General features: G+C 39.5%; 1 protein-coding gene across 1 annotated transcript in view; it reads right to left on the reverse strand.

Annotated features, from left to right (window-relative positions):
- The window catches only part of ALMS1 (ALMS1 centrosome and basal body associated protein), a 109,042-nt gene that overhangs the window by 637 nt on the left and 95,739 nt on the right, over positions 1 to 12,666 (reverse strand). The window contains exons 17-22 of the mRNA XM_060188426.1: positions 6,476 to 6,593; positions 5,859 to 6,059; positions 5,337 to 5,566; positions 4,566 to 4,749; positions 3,006 to 3,069; positions 924 to 1,023 (exon numbers count right to left, since the gene is read on the reverse strand). Coding sequence (XP_060044409.1) covers positions 924 to 1,023; positions 3,006 to 3,069; positions 4,566 to 4,749; positions 5,337 to 5,566; positions 5,859 to 6,059; positions 6,476 to 6,593 — 897 coding nt within the window. The remainder of the gene's footprint in view (positions 1 to 923; positions 1,024 to 3,005; positions 3,070 to 4,565; positions 4,750 to 5,336; positions 5,567 to 5,858; positions 6,060 to 6,475; positions 6,594 to 12,666) is intronic.

Raw genomic sequence — 12,666 nt, forward strand, 5'->3', positions numbered from 1 at the left:
AATGAACTAGTTGCCAATCCTGTAATAAATGAGGGTCTAAGACTTGCAACATCACCCCAGTTCTACTGGGGCTTTGGGCAATTAGTGGTGGCAGCTTTGCTCTGGCTCCCTAAACTGCTGATGCCACACTTGGACAATTTTCACTTCACTCTAGAAGTTCCGGAGTGGCAGGAGAGATGGCTTAGTTGGTAGAGCTCAGGACTTACAGACTCCAGGCTCCTGGTTCAACTCCCAGCACCTCATGTTCTAGAGTGGTGCTCTGAATTCTCTTTACTTCATATGAAATTAAAAAAAAAACAAAAAACATTCAGGGATCGGGCAGTAGTGCAATAGGTTAAGTGCACATGGTGCAAAGCACAAGGACCAGCGTAAGGACCCCAGTTGGAGCCCCCAGCTCCCCACCTGCAGGGGAGTCACTTCACAAGTGGTGAAGCAGGTCTGCAGGTGTCTTTCTCTCCCCCTCTGTGTTCACCAACTCTCTCCCATTTCTCTCTGTCCTATCCAACAATGATAACATCAACAACAGGGGCAACAAAAAAGGGAAAATAAATAAAATAAATATTAAAAAAAAACATTCTAGAGGTGTACAACCCACTCTTAAGGGGTTATGAAACTACTACCTGGGATTTTAGAACAAAAAACCCCCAAACAATTCTGACAGATTTGGACATTCTCAATATGGCATCTAAAATGATTCCGAATGCATGGCTAGAAGGAGGCTTAAAAAAAAAAAAAAAGAATCTGCTACCTAGTCACAGGTGTCTGCCTTTATCTTCCAAATTTTTGTCAGTACAATACATTGTGAATGTCATTAATTCACTCCCTAAATGTGGTCAATTCAAACAGGTCACATGTGTTTTTTCTCAAATTTCTCTTTTCCCTGATAAACCTGTACATTCTGCTTAGACAGAGAAGTGACTGACCTTTTTATATAATTGGGCTTGTAGTCGGTATGACTTATATTCTGATTTCCTCTTTTCTTCTTCTCTCTTTTTCCGTACTTCTGGAAGCTGTTCATATATTCTTAGAAGTGACCCCAGTGGGAAAACAGAAAGCAAAAAGGTTATAGACTACAGAGGCACAAAGTCAGTTCTTATTACAGTTTCTTAATTCTATTGCTGTTAATGCTTTCAGGTCTCACAGTAAGTCCCTGGGACCCCACTGTGTGCTTAGCCTCCTCTTAATCACTTAGACCCAAAGAATTCTGGCCTGGAGCATTTATGATCTAGAAAGAGAAACAGATAAATGAAACATAATAAAATCCTGTTTGGAGTAAATACTGCCTTTCATATACCAAGTTCCAAATGCTACTATGTTTCCATTCCGAACTCTCTGGACATATGACCTCACCAATGTGTTTCAGAATCTCACCTCTCCAGAGCTCTACCCCACTGGAGAAAGATAAAACAGGTTGGGAGTATGGATTGACCTGCCAATATCTATGTCCAACAGAGAAGCAATTACAGAAGCCAGGCCTTCCACGTTTTGCACCCCATAAAGAATTTTGGCCCATACTCCCAGAGGGGAAGATGACTAGAGGCCCATCAGGACCCTGAGAAAGAAGATGGAAAAAAGGAAGGACACTTAGAAATAGTCATAGGTGTAGGTGTGACTCAGAAAGGAAGAAAAGGCAGGACCATGGGATATATATCAACCTACATCTGTGACCTTGGGAGAGTTACTACAGTTTTCAATGGAGGGAAAGGGGACATAGAACTCTAGTGGGGGAATGGTGTAGAATTATACCTTGAAAGAGAGAGGCAGGCTGGGAGTATGGATCGACCTGTCAACGCCCATGTTCAGCAGGGAAGCAATTACAGAAGCCAGACCTTCCACCTTCTGCACCCCACAATGACCCTGGGTCCATACTCCCAGAGGGATCAAGGATAGGAAAGCTATCAGGGAGGGGATGTGATATCGAGTTCTGGTGGTGGAAATTGTGTGGAGCTGTACCCCTCTTATCCTATGGTTTTTGTCAATGTTTCCTTTTTATAAATAAAAATAATAAATGAATTAAAAAGAATTATATCCTGTTGCCTTATAACTTTGTAAATCAATATCAAATCACCAATAAATATTAATAATAATAATCAAGTTTCATCAACAGTGTGACAAGACAGAAAATCAATAAGGAGGGCTTGAGTTACTATGGTGAGATGTTGGTCAAAGGGGTACAAACTTAATTATAAGAATAGCTTTGGGGGCTCTAATACACAACATGGATACTGTAGTTAACAACTGGGTTGTTGGAGAAACCACGACATATTTTTCCTATATTTTTCTGTGCAGAAATGCATCATAATTTTTCAGACAACCCAATACTTGAAATTTACTATGACGGTAGAACTTTAATGTCCTCATCATAACAATAGAATGGTTAGTTAATGTGGATGATGTGATAGCTAACCTTATGTTGGTAAACATTTTGTGAAACAGAAGTTTATTAAATCATCATCACATTACACTCCTTAAACTTACATGATGCTGTATGTCAGTCATATTTTAGGAAAACTTAGGGCAAAAAGTTACTGCCAGAGAAGTGACAACAAAGCCCATCAAAAAGAAGAGTTATTTCAAGGAGAACACATGGTATGAAGAGAAAAACTGCTTAGGCCAAGAAGGTTATGTTTTAGAAATGGGAAACTGGAAACCAAGCTAAAGTAGCCAGAAATCACACTGCAAAAATGGCCCCTTGACAGCAATTATTACCTGTTACTGCAGATGAACACAATACATATTATTCCAACTGTCAGTGTGCTCCTGGCCTGAAGTCAATTTTTTTTCTTCCATCTCTAGTACTAAATCCAGTGTGTGGCACATACCTGAATGTGTGTGTGTGTTTATTCATAAGTTACTGAAATATATTCTTTAGATTTTTTTTTAACTTTCTCAACTAAATTTACACATAATGCCTTTATTCTGGAGAATCAATAAGAGTTTCTGACCACCAGGTAATCTAGTTCATATTTATATTTCTATAATTACTGTCATTCTTTCAGCTTTACCTTTTAGACCTCTGGATCATTTCCTTCTTTCCAACAGGCCTGTTCTTTTCAGTCGCTATGAAACCTAAGCAAGAGAGAAAGGGGTTTCAGTGGACAGTGACTTAATAAGGAAGGTTGTATTGCCCTGTTGTTTAAGAACTATGAGAGGGAGCTCCTAAGATTCTGTGTCTTTAGAGTACAAAGTGCTAGGTGGTAAGCAGTGGCCAAGGCCAGAGTTGGACTATAGCACCTGTGATAGCAGCTTAAGTTCCCTGCAGACTAGACAGTTTGAATCACAATACTGCTCAGTTTATAGGTAAAATTGTGATAAAACATACGTGCTATTAGTCAACAATTTGTTCTGCTTTATATCTTAACTATTTTTCAGCACCAGATGCTATCATAACGCCAACCTGATTTCCCTGGGCAGACGACCCCGCCGTGTCCTGGAGCCCTGCCCCACTAGGGAAAGAGAGAGACAGGCTGGGAGTATGGAAAGACCTGCCAACACCCAAGTCTAGTGGGGAAGCAGTTACAGAAGCCAGACCTTCAACCTTCTGCATCCCACAATGACCTTGGGTCCATACTCCCAGGGGGTAAAGAATAGGAAAGCCATCAAGGGATAGGATGGGACATGAAGTTCTGGTGGTGGGCATTGTGTGGAAATGTACTCCTCTTATCCTATGGCCTTGTCAATATTTCCATTTTATAAATAAAAATAAAAAAATATGTGGAATTTCAGAGTCTTCACAATTTCCACATATTATTTTACTGAGTTCTTAATACCTAGCATAACTGGTAAGAACACAAGGTCCTGAGACAGTCCATCTGACTTCAAATCCCAAGTTGGCAAGTGTGTACTTTTGGGCAATGTATTGATTTTATCTTTGCATTACTTTCTCTAAAATTTCCATAAAATTGGAATGCTAAGAGCATCTACCTCAGATGTGGTAAGCATTAAGTAATAATAGTGTCTGGGCAAAACATATCATGGCTTTACAAGTGTTGCTTTTTGTTATCATTATTATTTTTATTGCCACTCTATTGAGGTAGGCAAGTCTAGAATCAGCCCTATCATGAAAAATATATTAAAATTCTGGAAATAATTTGTTCATGGACATAGAACTGGTATATAAAAGCACCATATCGCAGAGCAAGCCTTTGATAACATCTAAAATCCCTTCATAATCAAAACATTAAAAAGAATGGGGATAGATGGAAAATTTCTCAAAATAGTTGAGTCTATATATAGCCAACTTACAGCCAACATTATACTCAATGAAGCGAAACTGAAAGCTTTCCTTCTACTGTCAGGTACGAGAGAGCGGCCCACTACTCAATATAGTCTTGGAAGTTTCAATGACACTCTTATTTTAGGATGTAGTAAAAGGACTATAATAACTGGGCTTATCTGAATGATAGTGTTGAGAGTTAAACATCCTGTGACCTAAAGAGACTTAAGTCTCAACAACCAAAACAATTATAGTTCATCTGAGTAGCCTGACATTGAGCAGTGTTCCCTAGCAGAAGCCAGACCATGCCCTCTTAACCCAGCAGCAAGAAAGTAAGCAGACAGTGTACCTTGCTTTGGGGGCAGGCACATGGACTTCCGGTAGCCCTTCCACTCTCTCATAGTGTTGAATAGTGCCTCCCGCTCACTCTGTAACATATTCTGCAGCTTCCTCTCTTGGACTATTAATTTCAAGCGCTTTATCCTCTCCCCAGAGCGGGAGATGAAGTCAGGTCGATGAAGCCAAAGTGATTCCTAAGGAAGAGAAAAAAAGGTCCCCCCCCCCCACCCAGGTCTTACATCAGTGATGAATGTTCTCCAAGGACTTAGAAAAGTACTACCTGCCTAACAGGTTTGAAGAACCTATTCCTAAAGCACAAATAAATATAGAAAGCTAAAGAAGACTCTCTGTGGGATACAACTTTAGTAAGGCAGTTAAGAGAAATCAGAGAAATGCAGTTGGGATAAACTGAGTACTTCAAAGACTGGCAATTACAACTCACACAGATGTCAATATGACAAGGATCCACCTTCTTTGCTAGCTTAGAATTCCCTTCAAACAAGTCAATCATTAAGCACATTTTTACTCCCAAGACATATAGAGAAGAAATATGGTATCTTTTCATCCCTATATTAAGCAGGAATAGGAGTCACATAAAATGAAGGAACAAATAAAAGTACTCATGACAACATCCTCCCTACTTCTGCTGTGTCCCCAGATACTGAGGATGAGGCATGATCGAGAACGGTGAACAGTGAGACCGTCTTTGATTAGTGACAAAAGACTGATCAGTCATGCTACGGGGGGTAGTCATGCCAACAGGAACTCAGTGCCACTGCACCTGTAGAGTCGCTTTCACAAATGGCTTTGGTGGGTCTCTGCCCAGCCCTGCTGGTGCTCGGTGGCTGTCCATGTGGTGCTCCTGCCAGTTCTGTTCTCGTAGTGGCTCCCTCCAGGGTTTGGTGTTGGTTAAGGGTGCGAACCAGGAGATGCCAGGGCCATAATACTTGGGTAGGTTTTCCTTCTTATCATTAGACTTCACATTTTCCACAGGAACAAACCAGGAAATTCCTACAAGGATGTATTTTTAAGGAAGATGTTTCATTTTTCACAACCCAAATAGCTCTCATCAGAGACACATGGATGACATAAGTTCTCAAGGGCCTCAGCTATCAGAAGCCATCAGGATGACTGGAGTCTCCCATAGGCATCAGTCTGTGATTTCAGTGCTATATATTTTTAAATTTTTAAAAGTGTTCTTGGGAGGAGAAGGGACCAAACAAAGTTACTCAGAAACCAAAGGAATCTTAGCATTGTAGGAATTAACAGATTTTTGTTACAAAACTGGGAATAAGAAACTGACCTGCACAGCAAGTGTATTTGTTTTTCCTTAACCTTTTGTCCCCAAGATAACTGGCAAGGAGTCTTTTCTCTATTTTTTCTTCTGACCAAGAAGACCCGTCACTGTCCTCTTCTACTCGAGCCTCGCTAGAACTTGGGGTTGGGAAAGTCATCCCAACATCTCGAGTGTTTTTTCTGACACCATTCACAATCTCCAAGTTACCTGAAGGGAAAGATCACAAATGTCTCTGGGAGCAGCCTGTAGACCTAGCTGGCAGGTATGTTCAAGTTAGTAAATGGATACTTCCTATGACTTCAAAACAAGGAGAGGGACAGAGAGGAATAGAAAGAATGGGGTAAGACAGAAAGATAGAAAAGGGAAGGAGCATAAGGGAGAAGAGGAAGAATAAATGAGGATTTTAATTTCTAACTCATTTTAGATGATAGAGGTGTCAAACTACTAATACAGTGGCTAAAGGATTTCAGTAAAGGCATGTGTTCCTAAGGGCAGACATCTAGAAGGTGTACGTGCTCACTGGTAAAGTGGATGCATGAAACCCTGGGCTCAATCCCAACACTGTGTACAAAATAAAAAGCTACTTGTATTATCACTCACAACGTTTGAGTCAAGTAATTTACCTGCTTGTACTCCCTTGTTTAACATTTGTACATTTTCGCTGTTGTAAAGAGCAGAATATGAACTCCATAAACTACTGGTAGATGTAACAGATTCAGAAGAATTCATATGTTTTGTGGCCTAGAAAACCAAAAGAGATTATTATCGCTCTTTACTTGCATACCATGGCAAAATTACCCACAGGATAATCCAATTTAACTCGTTGAGATGAACTTGCTAGAAGGTGAACATACAATCACATGGTTTATGACAGGAGAATGCTGGATATAGACTTCAGCTGTTTCATGAAGGCAGAAAGGGTGGACTGATTTCTGAAAGTAGGGCCATGGCAGAATCTTTGCTAGCAAACCACACTCCCCTAATAAAAACCATATAAAACATGAATTTCCATAGAAAACCTGATCAGAGTACAGTGGGGCTTACCTGGAAAACATACAGTTCTCTGATAGTGGGTGAGTGTGTCAACAGTGAGTAGAAGAGGGGAGAGACTAGCAGCTATGCAGTATAGCACAGCCACACAGTAGAGCTGATAATCTCAGGGCTTTTAACTCTAACCTCAGGAGAGTCAGGTGCTGGATTTACCAGTGTGACAGACTGTGTGGACTCATCACGGTGGCAAAGAATTAACTTAGAACTAAATGTGAAGTTGTGCACTTCCCAGCACAAGAAGACTGGCAGGAAATTGTGCAAAGGCAGTGTCTGGGGAAAGTAGGCAAGAAAAAAAAATCAGTTTCCACACAATTAGTCTATGGAAGTCTGGGTGCAGGTCTCATACCTTTCAAGTAACAATACAGTCAAATCACCTCACTGGTAACAACTCCCCTCCCCTTTCTGATTATATACAAACACAAAGGAAGTCCAGCAGTATAACCACAGTGCCACCTGCTAGCTTACTGACAGGAGCCACACTAAATGTGTAGAGAAAAACTTGAACTTCACCTGACCAAAATAACACTGAAGTGGAGTCCACAGAAATAATTTAGAAAAGTCACTGTGAGAGCAATTCAAGAATTTCTATGGGAAAAAGATATGAATAGATGATTCTCTAAAGAAGAGATATACATGGCCCACAAACATGTAGAAATGTTCTAATTCACTCATCATCAGAGAAATGCAAATTAAAACCACACTGAGATTTTACCTCACACCTGTGAGACTAGGTTCTATCAATAAAACAAGAAAAGATAAGTGTTGGAGAGGATGTGGAAAGGAACTCTACTACATTGCTGGTAGAAATGTAAACTCGTATGACCACTATGGAGAACAGTATGGAATACAAATGGAAATGCCATATGACCTAGCAATTTCACTACTAGGCTTATACCCAAAAGATATAATAACACTGATTCGAAGGAATATATGCACCTCCATGTTCAGAGTGGCTTTATTCACAATAGCAAAAACTTAGAAACAACCAAAATGCCCTTTGACAGATGACTGGGTAAAAAAAAAAGTTATGGGACATATATACTCAACACAGTACTATGCAGCAATAAAAAAGATGATATTGTGTCCTTTGGGATAAAGTGGATGAAATTGAAAAAGATTATGCTCAGTGAAGCAAGTAAGGAGGTGAAGGAAAACTACAGACTGGTTTCACTCATTTGTGGAATATAAACAACTGAATATACAAATGTGAAAAAACAAAATGTCAATCATCTATGAGGGTGGAGATGGGGACATAGACCTTTGGAAATGGAAGTGGTAATATATATTAAAATGAAATAAGGATTGTGAAATGTCTCAAAAAAATCTCAATGTAAGAAGTCTAGAAAGTACAGTCAATGAGGTGGAGGAGAGAATGTCAGAACTAAAGGATACAATAAATATACTCTGAATTCAAAGATGATGGAGAAGAAAGGTTTAGGAACAAAATGTAACAACTCTCAGTGAGATAGAAGACTCCATTAGAAAGATGAATATTAAAAAAAGATGAATATGAACTCAAAATAAAAGTGCTGAATAGCCCTCTATGGCTAGACTTAGGTCTAATAACCCTGGGGTCTTAGTATAAGGGCCTAAAGAAAGGATCATAAATTCTCTAACCAACTAGATTTAGACCTAATAAGCTTGGAAATCTAGTAGAAAGGTCCCCAAAAAGGCAAATCCCATTAAATCTGATACCAGTTTGGATACAACAAATGGCACTCAACAGTGTAACAGCTGGGAAAAAAAAATCTAAGCTTATCAGGTAAAGAATGGGCTACAAAAGCTGGAAAAAGGCAAGAGATTGGCTCACTTAGTGATGGCCTTTTTGGTCACTGCCAGGCCACCCCATCATCTGGGGCCCTAGTCAGGGAGTTCTTGGATTCCCACAGAAGATACGATGGGCTTAGACCTCTACTAGATCCCTCTCTCCACCATCACTGGTCATTTCCATCAGGAAAGTCATTATAAACCCTAAGTGGGCTTCTTTTTTTTTTATTTCTATTTTTTTTAATATTTATTTTATTTATTTATTCCCTTTTGTTGCCCTTGTTGTTGGATAGGACAGAGAGAAATGGAGAGAGGAGGGGAAGACAGAGAGGAGGAGAGAAAGATAGACACCTGCAGACCTGCTTCACCGCCTGTGAAGCGACTCCCCTGCAGGTGGGGAGCTGGGGTTCGAACCGGGATCCTTATGCCGGTCCTTGTGCTTTGCGCCACCTGCGCTTAACCCGCTGCGCTACAGCCCGACTCCCCTAAGTGGGCTTCTTCAGGACCGTACCTTCACTATAAACGAAAGTCATAGGCCCCTATAGACTTTCTTGCTTCTTTCCACTCTAAGATCCCTATTCTCATCTGCCCTATTCCTACTTTTTGATTCCTGTTCATTAATCATTTTGTTCTGCTTTATATATTACTGCCTTTCAGTCACTGAGTTGCAGATGCTATCATGATTCCATCCTGACTTCCTTGGGCAGATGACCTCACTAAATGTATCCCAGAATCTCACCTCTCCAGAGCCCTACCCCACTAGGGGGTATGATGGGGGTATGAATCAACTTGCCAATGCCCATGTCCAGTGGAGAGGCAGTTACAGAAGCCAGAACTCCCACCTTCTGCACCTCGTAAAGAATTTTGGCCCATACTCCCAGAGGGGGAGAAGTGTTAGGGGAAGAGGACCAGCAGGCTCTGTATTCCAACTCCATCAGTACCCAGAGAGAAAAGAGGAAAAAGGAAGGGCATTCAGAAGTAGTTATAGGTGTAGGTATCAGAAAGGAAGAGATGGCAGAATAGTAAATGTAGAATAATTACAGAAATAATAGTCAACCCACATCTGCAACCTTGGGAGAACCACTATAGCTTCCAATGGAGAGAATTAGGACACAGAACACCGTTATAATTTTGTAAACCAATATTAAGTCACTAATAAATTTTTAAAAAATTAATAAAGATGAGAAATAATAGTAATTAAAGTGTGGTACTGGAACAAAAACAGACACCCAGATCCATGAACACAGTAGAGAGCCCAGAAATAAACTCACACATATATGGATACCTAATATATGACAAATGGGCCAAAGCTATTCAATGGAGGAAGAGAAGGCCTAGAAAAATTGGACAGTCACATGTAGAAAAATGAAAGTAGACCACCAATTAACACCATACACCAAAATTAATTCAAAAGATACAAAAATTCTGGATACTGGATATGAAAATATAAAACATATAGAAGAGGGGCTAGGCAGTGGCACATTTGGTAGAGCAGACATGCTACAACATGCAAGGAACTAGGTTCAAGGCTGTCTCCACCTGCAGACAAATAGTGAAGCAGTGTAACAAGGTGTCTCTCTCTCCATCTCTAACTCCCCCATTCCTCTTGGATTCTGTCTCTTAACTAGTAAATAAGCACTTTTTAAAAATATATAGAAGAAAGCATCAGTGAAACGGTGTAGGACCTTAACATCAAAGTTGTATTTGTAGATGTAATCCCTTAGGCAATTTAAACTAAAACACAGATAAACTGAACTGCATCAAGTTGAAAAGCATCTACACATCAAAAGAAAAATTCCACAAGGATAAAAAGACAACCTGGAAGTTGAGAGAAGATATTTGGACATCACATGCCTGACAAGCAATTATTATCAAACATCTACAAAGAAATCATATGGCTCAACAACAAGAATACTCCAATTAACAATTAAGTAGGCAAAAGATCTGAATAGATGGTTTTCTAAAGAAGAGATTCACGTGATCCACATACACAAAAAAAAATTCCACTTCACTTACATGAGAGAAATTCAAGTTAAAATCACAATGAGATACCCCCTTACATTTGTGGGAATGGCCTACAAAAACAACAACAACAAACTCTGCAAAATGAAAAACGTTGGCAAGGATGTGGAGAAAAAGAAACTGTTACACTATTGGGGGGATGCAAACTGGTGTACCCCCTTTGCAAAACAGTGTGAAGAGTCCTTAAACAAATAAAAATGGGAATATTTTATAATCATGTGATACAACCCTAAACATATATCCATGCAACATAAAAATACCAATTCAAAGGGATATATGTACCCCTATATTCATAGCTGCTTTATTCATAATCACCAAGGAATGGAAGCCACCTAAATGTCCATACACAGACAACAGGATAAAGATATCATGGGGCATATATTCAATGGAATACTATCCTGTAATTTTAAAAAGATATTGTATCCTACAGGATGAAATGGATGAAGTTGGAGGTAATTGTGCTCAGTGAAGTATAGGTGAAAGGCAAATACGGGGTGGTTTTACTCATATGTGGGACACAGGGAATTGAAACACATGAACTTGAAAAAAGGAGACTAAACTAAGAAGTTGTAAGAACTATGGTTGGGGAAGAGGATTATTGTCAAGGACTTTGATGGGGGTGAAGTATAGAACTATACCCCTGTAATCTTATAGTCTTGTAAACCATTATTCAATCACTAATAAATAAATCTCTCTCCTGGGAAAGGAGAGTAGACACTCTCTTGGGAAAGGAGAGTAGAAAGCAAGACCTGAGAAGAATGGTTCAAAGTGAACATTTGAGAGAAAGTACTTTCAGAGAGGGATAGGATCCTGAGAGGTAGGCTTGATCCACTTTCTATGCCTTCAGAGAGAGCTGGAAATGGACCCTGAAAATCCAATGTAGACAAAATTTGGATTGTAAAAACCTTTGATAATAGCAGCCATATATAAATAGGACAGTTGACCACAAGCAGAAAGGAAGCAATGGAGCTATTGAAGCACACACAGGTGTATTGATGGTCCCTTCCAACATTTAAAAATGAGAAAACAGCATAAAATTAAATTAGCTAAAAAACTATTTATCTAACCTTAAAAGGTTTCACCATCCTAAAGAATGGTGAAAATCAATAGAACAAAAGTAAAAGTTTTCTAGGACATGAAGACTGGAACCATCATACAGTGCTGGTGGAAATATAAAAGGGATAGTTGGAATAACAGTCCGTTAATTCCTCAGTTATGCAATCATCATTATGATCCAACATAAATAAAATGCTCAGTCAGTGCCCCCAAGTGAAAATACACAAAACTGTGCTTCAATGTTCATAGCACTATTAATGATAGTTAAAAGTGGAAGAAACCTAAATGTCCATTAACTGACAGATAAATAAAATGTGGTGTATTCATACAATGAAGTACTGCTGGCCGTAACAAAAAATAAATACATGCTACAATGTAAGTAAAAATGAAAACATTAAGTGTGGCTAGAGAAATAATGTGCCTATCTTCATATATGCGAACCAAAAAATGTGGGTTATAAAGCTCTATCTTTAGTGGAAGCTTTCCCCCCTTTTTTTTCTCAATGCTGCATAGGGAATGAACCCAGGGCCCATCCCTCCCTCCCATATATATATATATATATATATATATATGAATTTTTTTGAGATGCTATAGTACTTTTTCAGTATTCATGGTCCTCTAATGTGGTACCAGAATTCAAATACAGAATTCAAATTCAGAATTCAGGGCCTCTTGCACAGAAAGGTGTGAGCCCTACTGTGTGAGCTATCTCCCAGCCTCCACCCCACCCCTTTTCTTTTCTGTAGACAGAGAGGTAGAGAGACAGAAAGTGACAGGCCACAACAAAGCTTTCTTCAATGAGATGGGGGCTGGGCTGGGATCTGGGTTGCACATATACAAAGCAGTGTCCTATCCCAGCCAGCTATTCTGCCAGCCCCTTTATGCTTGATGATCCCACATTTCCTGTGTCAATCAATCA

The sequence above is a fragment of the Erinaceus europaeus genome, chromosome 3 (genome assembly GCF_950295315.1).
Source record: "Erinaceus europaeus chromosome 3, mEriEur2.1, whole genome shotgun sequence".
Lineage (NCBI taxonomy): Eukaryota > Metazoa > Chordata > Mammalia > Eulipotyphla > Erinaceidae > Erinaceus > Erinaceus europaeus.